Below are 16452 nucleotides of genomic sequence, written 5' to 3'. Positions count from 1 at the left end.
GTGCTGGGTGATCCCGGCCGGGGCGGCTCAGAGCCCAGTGTCAGAGTTCCTGAGAACATCCAACTTGCGGAGCGCCTGATCCTCAAGGACCGACGGATAACATGTCTCGATATCAATAGTGCATATAGTGCGATCAATAGTGCATATTACTGACAGGTTCTCAGGGATCTGCATAAGGCGCTGACGCAAAAGCGGCCGGGCCTCATCACCAAAGGAGTCCTCGTCCTACAGGACAATGCACGCCCGCATACCGCGCATCTCACGACACGCACCTTACAGGAACTTGGCTGGGAGTTGCTGCTACGTCCCCCTTACAGTCCAGACCTCGCTCCCAGCGATTTCCATCTCTTCGGGCCACTGAAGACGTTCCTTGGGAGCCGCCACTTCAGCTGCGACGACGAGGTCAGGAAGGCGGTCCGATCATGGCTGCTACGCGCCGGTAAGGATTTCTACGCTGCTGGCATCCAAGCCCTCGTGAAACGCTGGGACAAGTGCATTAGTGCAGCTGGAGATTACGTTGAAAAATAAAACTAATTTCTCGCCTGTAAGTTCATTTTACTTTTGCGAAAAATGAAAAGTCCCGGTTTGACTTGAACGCCCCTCGTAGAATGTGCAATCGTGCTGACGACGATGGAGACAGCCAATTGTAAACTTGTTCATTGACATTCTATTAAAGTGGGAACCTTTGATTTTTCACACATGATGCCTGATGTCACTGCTGACCTCACTCTAGTACACATATTAGAGCTGTTGTGAAACCTTGCCCAACACACACTAGAAGGCATTAGTTAATCAAGGGCAGGAATCTGCCAATGTGTTGGTCTGTTGGCACAGTGGTAAGCCGCAGCTTCATCAGGAACATGATCAGCTGGAAGGGAAACGTCCTTCAAGGAGGTGGCAGGACTGCAACGACGGTGGTCAGGAGCAGAAGAAAAATTGAATTTGCCACACCTGAGGAGAGTAAATGGGAGGAGAGGGCAAGGGAGAGAAATTTCTTTTCCCTCCACCCGCAGGAAAAAGAAACTTCTCTTCCATTCTGCCAATGTCATTACAACCAGAGAGTTTGCTTTCCAGGGATGAGTTTTGTTGCAGCTCCTTGAGAAGGGTGTTTTCTGATGCCATATTGCTGGTTCAGCTGCAATGATCAGAATACAAGACAGTGCAAAGGATGGAGCTAGAGGCTAAAGTCTGAGTTAGGCCTTACCTGTACCATACTTTTGGATCACTGCTACACTTGCACAATCGCGTGTTCTTCCGATATCAGAGCCGACGGCGACGGTGGCCGCAACCCATTGCTCGTACTCTGTGCGGGTGTCCTGTGTAGGTACAACATTCTTCGCTTTTCAGTCTTCATACCGTTGATACCTGCTACAAGTGATACCCGCAACTAAACCCCAATAAAAGAAAGCAAAGGGATTTCATGTCGAAATAGGCGCCGTAACACGACACTCACTGTGCCAGCTTTGCCCGTAGTTTCATGATCGTGTAGTGAAACACTTTAGTCAACGTGAGAAAGTTCATTTAAAGGGGAGCCTGCAAAATGTAACTCCATATAGTATATTTCCACAAACGAGGAGCAGACAATGCGGTGTTACCAGTAACAAAAGTACTCTTCACACATCTCGCACGACGGGCGGCATCCAAAGCATTCTCGTCATTTCTGTTTGTTGCCACAGCCCACTGTAGCTGTCCGCTTGGGTTCCAAGGTACCAGAGAAACGTGAAAGCCCTTTTCTGTGAAATTGGAGCACTGAAACATAGAAAAATCAACCATTGCGGCACACAACGAAAGCGTTCGCTTATGTTGGATTCCGCTAAGATCAGAACCGGAACCGCAAAGCAGCATGGGGGTTCTCCACATCTGACGTCACTACCGTCTCATTTTACCGGTCACCTATTTCCATTGGCCCATCGCGCAGAGTGACGTCATCTCCGCCACACTTTCTCCAAGCGAGGAGATACGTTGGCTCCCCCTTCATCGGTGAGGCTCTTCACGTATGGATCCATGACCTCATCCATAAAGCCCCTCACGAAAGGCCTCATGGCTTCATTCGTGAGGTCCCCCACGAAAGGCCTCATGGCCTCATCCGTGAGGTTCCTCACGAAAGGTCTCATGGCCTCATCCGTGGTGTTCCTCACACAGGGTCTCACGACCTCATCTTAGAGGCTCTTCACGGAATACATTTACCCTCACGTATTGATGGCCTCACGACGACTGACCTCATGAGGGCCCTCACGGTGGGCCTGATGAGGGACAATGCCTCACGACTGTCCTCATGAGGAACATTCACCGTGGTCTGGCCTCACTCACCCTCACTTCATCGTCGTGAGGTGAGGGTGAGCGGTCCTCATGAGGGTCCTCATGAGTGAGGCCGCCCAGCTATGGTCCCGATACGTAAAACAGTGGTTCCGAAAGCATGCAAAGTAAAATTTAAAAATTAGGATGTTTATTTAACTAATGAGCGTATGCAAATGAGTCGCTCTCAGTTCATGTCTGATGTCCCAAGTACCTTTACCAAAAAGAAAGTTCCAATAGCGATACCTCTTTACAAATTATTCAGCCGGGGGACCTTCGTGAAACACCCGGTATAGTCTTGTGTTGTCCTCTTCGTATTGTGTGTTCCTCAATCTCAAGGAAATGTTGCCTCTTCCTATGGTTTTTGTCTTTGTTGATAGCCATTCATTTTGTTTTATTCTGTTGCTATTTTGGTACACTTGCTGTATTTCAACATGCCTATGTTTGTGCATATTATGCATGCTGTTTCTCCTGTTCATTGCCACAATTGCCTGCTTGCAGTCAGAATACTGAATTAAAAAAACTGATCAGGAGAAAAGCACAGTAGATTCTTTGTTGTAGTTCTCCGTACAGTTGTTCAAAACATTTAGTTACTTAAAGATAATGCAGTGTCTCCACCTATAACTAGTGTACATGACTTTTTATGTCAACATGAAAGAGGCCAACCAGTATCAGTAAAAAAGTATAAGCAGAAAGAAAACGACATCATCTTAATGTATTGGCAGAACTCCATTTCACAGTGAATTATAAGTCGGAAAATACAACCCGAATCACACCTCCCCCGAACCCGAAAAGGTAGGACGCACAGGTATCCACACACACAGAAGTGTCGTCTTTTGTGCATGCACTATGTACATGCAGTACGTCTTGCTGTTTTTGCAGATACGCCATGACCATGGCATACTTCGACGACGGTTTATTTATTTAATAATTTAATTCCAACGTTCCTCGTAAACAGTTTCACAGAGCAGAGCAGAGCTTCACGGAATCGCAGTAAAGAACGTTACGACGGGATTGGCAAGCACTATTTCTTATGCTGCTACACTCCATCGAAGGTGCTTACATACAACAAAGCTTTTGCCTATATTCGGTTTTTCACTCTTCGCACTTTATTTTTCAAAATAATTTGAACGACAGTGGGCATTCATGCCATCGCAAACCGGAGACACGAAGCAGCAGCACAACGTCACTTTCACTGAAAACGTTGACTATCCGTGGTCTCAAAAGCAAGGCACATAAATGTTCGAAGAACTTGTACATTGCTTATCGTCATCCAAAGAGAGCTAAACAGATCTATCATTTACTTTTCACTTAGCCGTCCAGTAACACGCTCCGTCGACAAACAGTGGGCGGGAGTAGGCGTCGACAGGAGCGGGTTTGGAAATACGCGACCGGGCATTGGAGGGACAAAACATGACCTTTGGCGCGGAGCGCCCCATAGGCTTAAGGAAAAATAATTTCGCGAATTTCTAACAAATCAAGAACACCCCGTTACACTTTTTTGTGAGACTACCATTTAGTTGCATATTTATGTAATGCATGTAATGTTATTTCAATGCATGTTGTGTAGCATGTACAATTTTCATCATCTTTCTCTCCGTCATCATTATCGCTCACGCACGTTCGTCAGAGTACACGATCAGACAAGAGATACGCACACTGCGCACGTAATCTCTCAACCGGGTGTCGACATTATCGTTTTACCCGCATCGTATCGCGCAGAGCTCTCTCAGAACGCTATCGCGCGTTGTCTGGAGCAGCTGTGTATCCTGTTTCGCATAGCGTGGGCTTAACTTCGACCGCAACTCTCACGGTGGTAGCCTCAACTTACAGCATGCCAAAGTACGAGTACATGAGTGGATTTTCGGACGCAATAGATTGGCGTCCTGTTGAATTTGTTGACCTCCCTTCGGTCCGGTCGTGTTCTTTATGTCACGTGGTTCCTACAGAGACGTTCTTCCTGGAATGTTCCCACGCTTTGTGCAGCCACTGTTACAAGGCACTCCTGCAAGGCAACCGAGCCTGTCCCTTGGATGGCGGTACGGTTGAAGAAGATGAAGTGCAAACACTTACCTTCAAACCAAGCCACCTCAAGAAACAGAAGATGCACTGTTGCAACTCTAGTCACGGATGCGACTTTGTTGGGATTCTAGACGAAGTGAAGACCCATTTCTTGAAGAATTGTGCTTTCCACGTTGCAACATGTAACAGGTGCCATGCTACCATCTTACGCGATGACATCATACATCATTACACTGAGCAGCAATGTCAGGCTGCGAGTTCCACGGGCAACGACAGCCAAGTCAGCACCAACGGAAATATTTTCGACATTGAGAGGAAGATGGACGTTGCATTGGATACTGTCATGGAGAGATTGTGTACGATTGAAACACAGCTCAACGTTCACGTTGTTAACATCGACGGTGCAAAGCAAGGCATATCCGCGAATGGACAAGCATTAAGTAGACTTCTTGACCAACAGGAGCAAATATCAGGTGACATGATACATCAGCTGGAGGAACTCACGAAGTGTGTAGACACCGGGAAACGCGTGTTGTCAGAGATCATTTCAGCGGGTGCAGTAACCTCAGCAGAGGTTATTAGTCATACGTCGACCGTAGGGGAAAACGGCGATGAGGCTGACATCGACGAAGAAGGTAGATGTCGTTCTAGAGCTCTGCGGGGCTCACCTGATCAAAGTGCATCCGAGGTTAAAGACGCTGCGAATGATGTTAAGGGGACCATGAAAGTTGTGCTTGAAAGTTGCAAGAAGCTTCGCTCTGCTGAAGAAATGTTACGTGAGCTGCAATCAGTTACGCGTTTGGTGAACAATGTTGCCTATTATCACATTGAGCGCTTTGCCGATATTGAAAAGGAATCGTTGGCTGAGAAGCAAGTAACGCGGACCTCTGATGTGTTCCACTTGTTTGGCTACTCTGCTAAACTGCGAGTAGATATCAGGACTTATGACGGGGTATTATACATCGGTGCTTTTCTGTGTATTTGTCAAAGCTCGAAGGACTCGTGCTTGAAATGGCCCTTTACACTGCCTTATGCCGTAATGTTGGTCCACCCAACTGATGACACAAAGAGTATTGAGTATGACGTTGACGTCCTAAAAAGTGTAGATAAGTACGGCGATTGCTTCATTAAGCCAGTAGGAGCTGCCAACGTGGGTTTTGGCGCACGTCAACTTTGCAAACTGCAAGATGCAGTGAACAACGGCTTTGTTCATAATGACTCAATCACTCTTGGTGTAAGAATTCTCCAACAGGTTTATTAGTTGGGACTTCCTTGTTTCCACGAATGTTCCGCCGCGACATATTCTGCCGTCGTTACAGTGCTTACTATAACAATTTTCGCTGTAAATTGATATGTTCATATATTCCGAATAACATGGTTGCTGTTAAAGCTGGTTCATTACTTTATAGAATCTTGGGAGACCTCGGAAAGCACTCCGATTGGTCGAATTCATCAAGGGGAAGCGCACAACAATACTTGAGAGGTTCACCTTGTTCGCACTTCACGCACATCTTAAAGATATTTTATTTATTTATTTATTATTTTTATTATTTATTGTTTTATTTATTTTATGATTTCTTTATTTTTTTTATTATTTAGGCGGGGGAGATAGCTTGCCGTTGCTGGCCGTTGTTTTGTTATAATTGTTCGCCGTACAAGGCTGCAAAGCGGCGAATATCTGCATGAGCGAGATGTATTTACGTCGTGCATCGTCACACAAATCATAATCTTCATTCACGTCGTGCCTTTAAATATAAATAATTTCCGTGTCATTACCTCATGTTTGTCATTTAAGGTCTGAGATCGCTAGGGCTGTTGGTGTCTTAAAGGGGCCGTAAACAGGCCACCAAACATTTCTGAAATAATGATACCCCATGAAAGAACGCAGCTCATAATACCCAAATATACATTTCGTTCGGCTCGTGCCAGCTCATTGACCCGTACAACTGCTTTCAAAGATGAGTAACCAGCGAGCCTCTCTCCACAACGCATACGTCATATGGCTACGTAGCGTTTTGCCGTCCAATCGGGCGGCCCAGCTGCGCTCATGACGTTTCAAATTACCAGCCAATAAACACACTTCGGTATCAGCTGTGAGTCGGAGCGCTCAGTTTGTTTGTGTGAAACGACGTTTTGCGCTCCATGGTTCCGAAATTCAACGTCATGACATCTTCAACATCTCCGGCTGGCGCAAACGTCAACAGCTGGGCTGCTATCACATGACGCGATTCGAACCCGGGTTCCTCCCAGTCACGACGTGACATGGCCAGCACGCTATCCACTGTACCACGCGAGCTGGTGACGCGATGCCGCGTGGATCAAACCAAAGTACGGCAGCCCAGTTGTCGGAACCATTCGAAGATGACGAAGATGTTCCATCGCGCACCTACCCAAGATTCTGGAACTGTAGTCCCGGATATTCATTCGCGCAGGTGGTGTGCTGCGTGCTACTACCCAGAAAACGTAGTGCGCGTATGATACCTAAATTAAACACATTTCTTTCTCAGTTTGAGGCTGTAACTGTTTAGATTTCGAATAGAAGAGAATTCACGTTCATCTAGTCCAATTTCGCATTTGAAATAAAATCATACGTTGAACACTCAATCGTAATTGGTGGGGAAAGCGCTACGTCAAAATGACGTAAAGTTGCAGAGAATGCAGTGCAGTGCAGTGAATATTTCATCCGTATGCAAGTGCCTTTTGTTTTTAAGCGTTAGTAATTGCAAGGAGTTTTCACTGACTAAGATCCAATAATATAACACAAAGAAATGTGCACCTTTTGTACCTGTTTACGGCCCCTTTAAGTAGGGCTAAAAACATTCTTCCAGTGAAGGCAAAAATTATGTCTTATTATTCTATAATTTATTCACGTTTTTATTATCGTATGCTGGTCTGGGGACCGACCACTGAAACAAATCTAGCTATTTTGCAGCGAATGCAGAATAAGTCCTTGCGTGCTATAGGCTGTCTTCCCTTTGATGTATCTGTTGTGGGAGCCTATTCCCACTCTCGGGGGCAAAGCCCGTTCATTCGACTCCCTGGAAAGCGAGCCACAAATGCAACTACAAGATATACTTAACTACCGCTGCTTTAATGACTCACATGCTACAGTCTGTTCCTGCGCGCTTCCAGGTCCACCGTCTTGAGGTCCGTTACCGTGTGCTTCCACGTCCACACTGCGTTGAGGTCCGTTCGTCGTCCTCCCTTTTTACCACCTGTCACTAACTTCCTCGTCGTCTTCCAACCTCCCAACTTCTTCGTCCTCTTTTTCCCCACACTGTACATTGCCAATTACGGTTACATATGGTATTTTTAACACTATAACCACTTATAAACGTAAACTACTTTTAAAATATTTGTGGAATCGAAGTACCACATGGACAATTTTCATCATACTTTTGGTTTAGTAGAACAGCATCCCGCTTACTTAGTCCGTCATTCTCATCAATTTATTATTCCTAAATGTAGGACGGATTATGGGCGGCAACGTTTGAGTTTTTTAATTCCTTTTTTTTTTCTTTTTTTTATAATTATCGTGACATTATGTTGAGTGCAGCATCTCCAGGAGATTTTAAACGTCGGTTGACTGTTGTACTTATGTGCTGATTAATGGGCTGCACTGTCATTGGCTTTTCCTCTTCCGGTGCTATTTGTTTGCACTCCTGTTCTCTCTCCTTTCGAGTATATAATTATTTTTGTATTATTTGCTGCGGGCTGTGGACCTACGTTAGGGGGTTTGGTCCCCTTTGCGGGAAAACATGTACTGCGTGCTTTGATAAGGTATACTAACAACAACACTAAACAACAAGCGGCAAATGCGACTTCGCGAGAGGGCTGCAATGCGCGTTTTGCGCGTCCGAAAACAGGTGCGAAGCGGTCCTCGGTGCGCCGGCTTGAAGACGGCGGTGTCGTCAGCTTACCGAAAATTACGGACGACCTCGTCGTGGCACGGCGGTGCACATTCGAAAGTTGCGTTATCAAGGGTCTACTAATACCAGCGGCGTAGCCAGAAAAATATCTATCGGGACTTTACATGTGATGTGATGTGATAGAAAAAGAAAAAAATTGGAATTTAAGTCTCGACAAAGTCAGACTGGCTTCCCCAGATCACTTAGCCGCAGTTTGTCGAAATAAATAAAAAGAAATAGAGACATCAACAAAAAGAATGAGAAAACCCAGTAGTTGGGGGCTGGGAGACAAACATCCCGAACTAGTGGGAACACTTGACACAAATGAGGGACCAGAAAGTCTCACAAAATGTCAATCAGATGAGTTTCTTCGAGGAAACGTGTAGCCAGAAAAATATCTATCGGGACTTTACATGTGATGTGATGTGATATGATGTGATAGAAAAAGAAAAAAATTGGAATTTAAGTCTCGACAAAGTCAGACTGGCTTCCCCAGATCACTTAGCCGCAGTTTGTCGAAATAAATAAAAAGAAATAGAGACATCAACAAAAAGAATGAGAAAACCCAGTAGTTGGGGGCTGGGAGACAAACATCCCGAACTAGTGGGAACACTTGACACAAATGAGGGACCAGAAAGTCTCACAAAATGTCAATCAGATGAGTTTCTTCGAGGAAACGTGTAGCCAGAAAAATATCTATCGGGACTTTACATGTGATGTGATGTGATATGATGTGATAGAAAAAGAAAAAAAAATAGGGATTTAAGTCTCGACAAAGTCAGACTGGCTTCCCCAGATCACTTAGCCGCAGTTTGTCGAAATAAATAAAAAGAAATAGAGACATCAACAAAAAGAATGAGAAAACCCAGTAGTTGGGGGCTGGGAGACAAACATCCCGAACTAGTGGGAACACTTGACACAAACGAGGGACCAGAAAGTCTCGCAAAATGTCAATCAGATGAGTTTCTTCGAGGAAACGTAGAAGCGCTTTCAATGCAGCCGCTTGGTGATTGAATGGCTGAGGACCCAGGAGCTTTACAAGGTCAAATGGCCGGGAGTCCAGGCGAGCCAGACTTATTTCTAGTGTCCTGCGACTGTCGGCATACTTGGAGCACCTGAGGAGGATGTGCTCTGTGCCCTCGACAACACCGCACTCACTGCAGTTTGGAGATGGGGACTTGGCCAGTTTGTAGAGCAACCGACCGCTGTACGGGACATTGAGCCGGAGCCTGTGCAGGAGACACGCTGCTCGCCGAGGAAACGGCGGAGGTACCTGGAAGCGTATAGCTCGGGGTCGACCCTGTACAACAGCGAAGATCCAGCAGATCCTGTCAGCCAAGAAGAGTTGCACATTTGTTGTCTCAGTTCACGTATCATTCTCTTTGCGTCCCCTATGGTGAAATAAATGGCGTTTGTTTGTACGTGACCTTGTTGAAGTGCTCGGCGCGCAGCAGCATCCGCAGTCTCGTTACCTGCTATGCCGCAGTGACCAGGAATCCACTGGAATATGATACCATGTCCCTGTGCTACTGCGGTATCATATTGGTGCAGCACATCATGAACAATTAGGGCCAGAAACCCTGTGATAAGCATAGAGGCCAATAAGTGAAGAGGATTTTCCCCGTTTCTCTCTTCCTCATGCGTTACCAAAGGTACCATTTCGGGAGGGGGGGGGGGGGGGGTAGAGGAACACACCTTCTGGCTACGCCCGTGACTAAAACTGTCTTGTTTCAGTGGTTTCCGGACTACATAAACGCAGTAGCGTACAACGCATGAGACGCAACGAAGATTTATCGTGGCGGACAGAACGTAGAAAAAATAAATAAAAAGTAGTACATGAAAACAGACGACCACGGAAGGCGTTGCGATTTCTAGCGGCAGCTGTTAGCCGCTTTTTTTTTTATTCCGCGTTAGCGCCGCGAAGCAACTGTGGTTATGAGCGGCGTACAGACGTGGACAGATGAAGAGAGGACAGCAGGAAGGAGTGGGGGACCGGGGGGGGAGGGGTTAGTGTACGTCCTGGACCTTTCCGTCGAATGCATTCGATGTGCTAAAACTCCATAATGCGTGATTTCTTTTTAATTCCGTATTATCACCTTGAAGTAGGAGAAGTATACACATGGGGAAAATACTACAGAAGCCGCGTTTACATGAATACGACACTAGCGTATCGTATCCAGTTGTCGAATCGAATCCATCCATGTAAACGCGTCAATTCGCTAGGAGAGCGTATCGTATTCAATTCGCTAAACAGAGGTGGATGGAGACGGTGGATGCGCATTCAGACTGTGCATGTAAACAGACGATGCGCATCAAGGCAAGAAGAGAGGATTATGGGAAGCGGCGTTCGGCTGCGGGCTAGTTGCGTCGTCTGCTACTCCTAGTCGGGATCTCAAAATGATGATATTAGGGAGTTCGCAGCCACGCTCCGTTTTGGATATGTAGGTTAGTCTACACTAACAGATGCAGCAGGGCTTGCAGCCGTAGAGCAGATTTTATTCTGAAGTACGCTTGAAAATGGGGCGTAGATGCTACGTTTTCGACGTTTCAGCGTTCGGTGCGAAGGTAGCGGGACACCGGAAACGGCAGTATTTGCGGAAGTGCGCCTCTAACTTTCCGATATGACACGGCGTGGCGCCAGCTCCGGTCTGGGCTCGATGTGCATTCATGTAAACGGTGGCGTATCGTCTTCTCTCCGGTTTCGACTCGATTCGATACGCTTGTGTCGTATTCATGTAAACACGGCTAGAATTCTCTTAAAGGGACAGTCGCATCGACCACAGATCAATTCCGAAACGACAGTGAAATGCGATTCCCCGTCCTTCACTGGCCACATAGGTGGGGAGTAACGCGTTACAAAGTAGTGCGTTGCCGGTAACGCGTTACATTCGAGTAGTGAAATATGGTAACGCATTACATTTGGGCGAAAAGTAATGAGTAACGTAACGTCATTACATTTTTAATAACTAACGCGTAACGGCGTTATGCGTTACTGTGTGTTCGGGAACATTGCTTCATCCTCTAAACTTGAAAGCTTGAGCGAGGACCGTGCCTGCAGAATCCTGGAAAATCCCCGATATTTTCTATTCATCTTCAACAATGACAAGAAGGTCACATCGGCACCCACGAAGGACGCAAAAGAAGGGTTATTGACCTACCCTGGTTGAGACCTACCTCATTTCCTGTGCAGACCTACGACGTAATAAATTTGTGCAGTTTCTAATTGAGAAGTGAGAAACAGAATCTGGTGTCAGTAGACCCCAGAAGCGCAAAGAAATATGTAGCAGCAATAAAATACCTGGTCATACGTGAGCGTTATGCTTTTAATGTCATGCTTCTTATCGTTGGCAGTATTATCGCATGTAAGGGACATAGAATGTCAAATTATTTCAGGTAACGTTTCATAGCATCACTAATGGTTCACTTACACCTGGTTATCATAGTAAGTGATACATCTGTCTGGGAATGTCCACAATTTGTCATTCCCATGGAACACTGTTCTGCCTTGATAGAGCAAAACAAATTTTGATACCTGTCATTGGTCCAATTTTTTTAGCACCACTGTTTTGAAAACAGTTTGCAAGGCTGTAACTTCAGATGAAAGATGGAAGTCACTGAAAAGGTTAGCCAAGTGCAGGACTCGAACACACATCTTCTGGATTACCGGTCCAGGGCTCTGCTAAGCTAACACACCTCCCCAGCGAGCTGGGGAGGTGTGTTAACTTGGCTCAATTGGTAGAGCGCTGGACTGGTAATCCAGAATATGTGTGTTCGAGTCCTACACCTGGCTAACCTTTCATAATTAATTTCTTAGGCACTTGAGGCTTTATATGTATTTGTCCCTTCTGTGTGTTCCAGCCTCAGAACATCAATTGTCTCGTGTAACTTCAGATATCCTTGGCAGAGCATTACCTCCTATCTATGTACTATAATAATTATTATAATGGCAGCCAATAAGTTGTGCAAATGTGAATAAATCTTTGTCTGTGTTGACTGAGTGTTGTCCATTCAAGAGCCATTGCATAGGTCCACATCCAACTCTTCATGCACATAGGTATTTATTATTTGCTATGCATAGACAGTTATCAGCGTGATTTCCTCAATTTCCCTGCCCCACACGGGCAAGGCCGGTCCTTTTGCATCTGAAGCGGGGACTCACGCAAAAACAGCTTCGTAAGGGCTTCAACTGCAATGGAACTTGTACGGCAATGAAAATCTAGAATTGTGTGTTCCTTACATTTCTGGACGGTTACATGAACCTCAGGAAGTTAACATGGGGTAGACAAGTTCCACCTTCACTTACCTTTCCCGAACGCACATTCAGTAGTTTATACAGAACCGCAAGCTTGGGGGGTGTTGCAAAACACTTGGGGGTGCAGTTACATTACAACAGTGGTACACAGGAAAAAAACTCGGGGTGTTGTGGGGGATCTGGATCAATCTCTGGGCACAACCATGTGTAAAATTTTGGAAGGGTTTGTACATCTTGAAACGACCCCCATGCCTCAGCCCCCACTGCTCGAACACTGCTCCTCCCCCTTACAGTAATGGCCTCTATACTATCTACTGCATATCCTACGAAAGCCTATGGAGACCAAACTTAATTGCCCAATGCCTATGTGACGGTGCCTCGTAGAACATGCAGCTTTTCTGGTGAATTGACACTATATCTCTAGCAGCCCCCTTAAAGGAGCATGGAAATCATTTGGAACATATATTTTTTCACCGCTTGATATGAACATACTACCTTCATAAACTGTTACGAAAAATATTTCCTTCGAAAAGCGCGAATTTCCCGAGAAAATTAGTTTGGAAGAATGCGCTCCGCGGCGACAGTCTCCCCCAAGCCGAGTCTGGCGTGTGGTGACGTCAGGCGTCCGAGCACTTCATTGGCTGCCGGAAGCGTCCGCTCCCCGCCAGAATCGTCTGCTAGCTCTGGAATCATGGCAACTTACCGACTGAGACGCTGTTGCTATTTATTTGCGTTGGACATTCACTTGCGTTCTTACATGATTTGTCTCGTAAGTTTTGCATGAAACAAGACTGCGGGCAGTGTAAAAGGTGTAGCCAGGCCTCTGTGTTGCAGTGACGGCCCGGGTTGAGGTGGATCGTACGCGGTTGTGATTTCTGTTCCGATTGTGCTGAGGTGTCGTTCAGTAGTGAACAGTATTGTGCCTGTGTGTGCAGCATATATATATGTGATACGACTAAATACGTTCCTGTCAGTTGGAGATTTATTCCATGTGCCAGTGTTGTATTCTGCGTATGACCATTCAAAAAAGAAAATGATTATTTGACCATGTATTTTGGGGTTTCCCACAGATCGCTAGCAGATGAACTTTACTAACTTTATTTTGGTATTCATGTTGTAGTGTTTGTGGAGACGTTACGCTCCTGGTATCACTAAGATATGGTAAGCGCAATGTTACATAGCTATGCGTTCATCGGTCCGCTCTTTCGCCTCAGAGATGCCAGTGTCCATGCGGTTCAGAGCCCATAGTGTTGACCACAACACGGAGAAGTCATGATGGTCGGCAACATCTTCAAGTGAAAACACTGGTCACTGCGCCGCGTCTTCATGACTATGCATTTGTAAACAAGAAGAAGCACTATATTTCAATCCGAATGTTCGTTCACACTTAGCAGCATCACTTACCAGCCTCCGGTACATTCGTGTGGCGTAATCGAAGCTCGAGGAACTTAGCCTCCAACTCCATAAAACGTTTCGTCGAGAAGAGCAGACGTGTAGCCTAAAGAGTGTTCAATTCATCACCTGTCCTTCGCACGGCGTCCGATGAGCAACAACGCTTCCTTCCCGGTCGGCTTGCCAGCGCGCGCCGGAGAAATCGCAAAAAATAAAGAAAAAGACGGCGCGGTCACATGACGTCAGCGGCTGACAGCCGAGTGAGGGGGCATTTCTGCCGCGAGATTCAAAGCTCCCTCGCGCTCCAGGATTGCGCGCTACGCTCAAACTTTTTGTGCGAATATGTATCACAGGGCTCAGAATCATAATTTCTACTTCTCCCGTCATATTTTATTCCGATCATTTCCATGCTCCTTTAATGTCTGGAGGTAGGTGCATCATTTTACATTTGACCAGCGGTAATGTATAGCATTGCAAACAAGGAAACAAGGGCTTAATCTCAACGCACAAGCATTTGGGTGGCTTTTTTTTTCTTTGCTTGTTTTGCGTTTTCTTCCTTCAAGTTATTCTGTCCTGGCATGTAGCTGTGAGATGTCAGTGGATGTCAGTGGAAGCCATTAAGTCATTCCCCATTCTCTTTACTTCTTGAACATGGATGAAGAAAGCACTGTTCTGGAAGATCCTAATTTGTCAGAGGCATTGTACACGCCTTAGTGTACAAGCCGGGTCTCTCAGCAAAATTGTCGTGCACACACGTGCCTTGTTTGATGCCGTTTCATGGATGGATGGGACTTGGATCAGCTGCACCTGGTCCTTCTATAATACAGAACGTCGAAAGTGCACCTCAGGTCTGTCACGACAGCCGCAAAAAAAAAAAACGCCTCCCTACAGCACACAAACAGTTCCCAAACAGCGAGATAAAAGGAAACGGGGAAGTGGTTTTATGCCTGTTAGGTTATGAACAGACGGTACTGCTTGTATATAGTGTCTGTTTCTAATACAAGCACAGAAATAGCGTCAGTTCTTCCTTTTAGTGATCTGGGTTCTTAGTTTGTGAATTGTTATCTGTCCACAAGTTGTAAGCACAGTATGTGTATGTATGTATATACCTACCACTTGCGCATGACTCTGTCGAGCTGCTTGCGCGTGCCTGTAATACAGATGAAAACCAATCATATCTACCAATGTCCACAAAAGGAGACGAAAGTCATAGGTTCAGTAATAGGGAAAGTTTCAAGATAACGCGTGCGATAACGAGAAAAGCCAATCACTTTCATATGAATGACATCACGTTCTTTTACTTATTTATTCCATTTTATTTATCTATTTATTAATGATACGTTAGGGGATACATTATATTGTACCGATTTCGTCGTTTGCTCCTCAGTAGTGCTCATGCGCAAGAGTGACAGATCCGTTTGGGAAACTACGTAGACATTGTGGCTTACTGTCGAAGTCGCTGGCCCCCTTTGTTCGTGGAACACTGTCGGAACGGCGTCAAGTTTCAGGCGTTTCATTTTTTGTGTCAATCCAAGCTGTACTTGCATGATGTTCTCATCCAGGTACGCATCATCGGCGAAATACGGGGAGCATACGCGGACAGCATGAATACTCCTTGCTTCATCTGAAGGAAGTTTTCTTGCAGCCGGGAACGCTGCATCGGTTTCCGGACGGCATCTCAGGCAAACGATGCAAGCGCAGAGATTCTCCCGATTCACAAAGAGTATCGCGTCAGTAGAAACTAGAAAGTGAACCTCACATGTGGACGCGGGCGACGTGCAGGAAAAAACAAGGCAGCCCCGGACTTGGCGGCAGACGACAGCGTCCTTCACCGCGGATTAGCCAGATTCGACCTTACGTCACACGATGTTGCTGGCGCTTTCGGGGATCGAAACGAAACCCGATCTTTTAAATTCGATTTCTCAGCACCCGGGCAGTTTTGGGAAGAGAATATTTGGCAAATAGTTCGTGGTAGTGTGCCGAACAAATTGGACTTGGATTCGTAAAAACGGTTCCGGATGCGACAGTCTGGAGCTATCATGCAATGTTTGCGGGCGTTGTTATACGATGTGTTATGTTTCCTGGAGCCACCATGCAAAAGCTTTCCTTTGGATTCGGCCCCCTTTGGACACTACCCCCGATTGAAAGCCGCACTCCGATCACTGTGATGTCACCGGTGTCGAGTTCCGGTGTCTGCTGCGCCGTGCCTCGGACTCCTGTCTAGCAGTCGCCAGTGGCTTTTCGTACTTTCGATATTTCAAAACATGCCGCCTTTTTGCTACTTCGACGTCGCTGAACACGTTTGTGGCAATGGGAGGACACAGGTTCACTGCAAGAACAACAAAGAGAACACAACAGGAGCATCGTTTTTCGGTTTTCCGAAGTGCGAGCGTCGACAGCTATGGATAGCAAAGGTTCGTCGCCCCGGATGGCAGTCCTACGAATCAAGTACCCTCTGTTCCGAGCACTTTACCGCGGATTGCTTCGAAGAGTCTGACAGACCTCAGCGGGAGCTCGGCATATCTCGTCCAGGAAAGACGAAGCCATACCTTGAAATTTGACGCGGTACCTTCGGTTTTCATT

At 46.2% G+C, this 16452-nt stretch overlaps 1 protein-coding gene and 1 long non-coding RNA gene across 2 annotated transcripts; one reads left to right on the top strand and one right to left on the bottom strand.

The window, feature by feature from the left end:
* Positions 1–246: 246 nt before the first annotated feature.
* LOC135393285 (uncharacterized) lies at positions 247–1723 on the bottom strand. The gene is made up of 3 exons (XR_010422568.1): positions 1596–1723; positions 1205–1533; positions 247–1135 (listed from the first exon to the last, which is right to left on the bottom strand). It is a non-coding gene; the product is annotated as an uncharacterized LOC135393285 (long non-coding RNA).
* Positions 1724–4014: 2291 nt separating this feature from the next.
* LOC135393284 (TNF receptor-associated factor 5-like) lies at positions 4015–6033 on the top strand. The gene has a single exon (XM_064623757.1). It carries the CDS (start codon positions 4130–4132, stop codon positions 5576–5578), a length of 1449 nt encoding a protein of 482 aa, XP_064479827.1. The 5' UTR covers positions 4015–4129; the 3' UTR covers positions 5579–6033.
* Positions 6034–16452: the final 10419 nt, after the last annotated feature.

The sequence above is a fragment of the Ornithodoros turicata genome, chromosome 4 (assembly GCF_037126465.1).
Source record: "Ornithodoros turicata isolate Travis chromosome 4, ASM3712646v1, whole genome shotgun sequence".
NCBI classification, from domain to species: domain Eukaryota; kingdom Metazoa; phylum Arthropoda; class Arachnida; order Ixodida; family Argasidae; genus Ornithodoros; species Ornithodoros turicata.
Note: the sequence above shows the minus strand (reverse complement) of the source record. Positions and strands in the feature narration are given on the sequence as shown.

Bases quoted from the DNA above. Each gene is read 5' to 3' on its own strand.
- LOC135393284 (XM_064623757.1), top strand. From the start codon at position 4,130: ATGCCAAAGTACGAGTACATGAGTGGATTTTCGGACGCAATAGATTGG.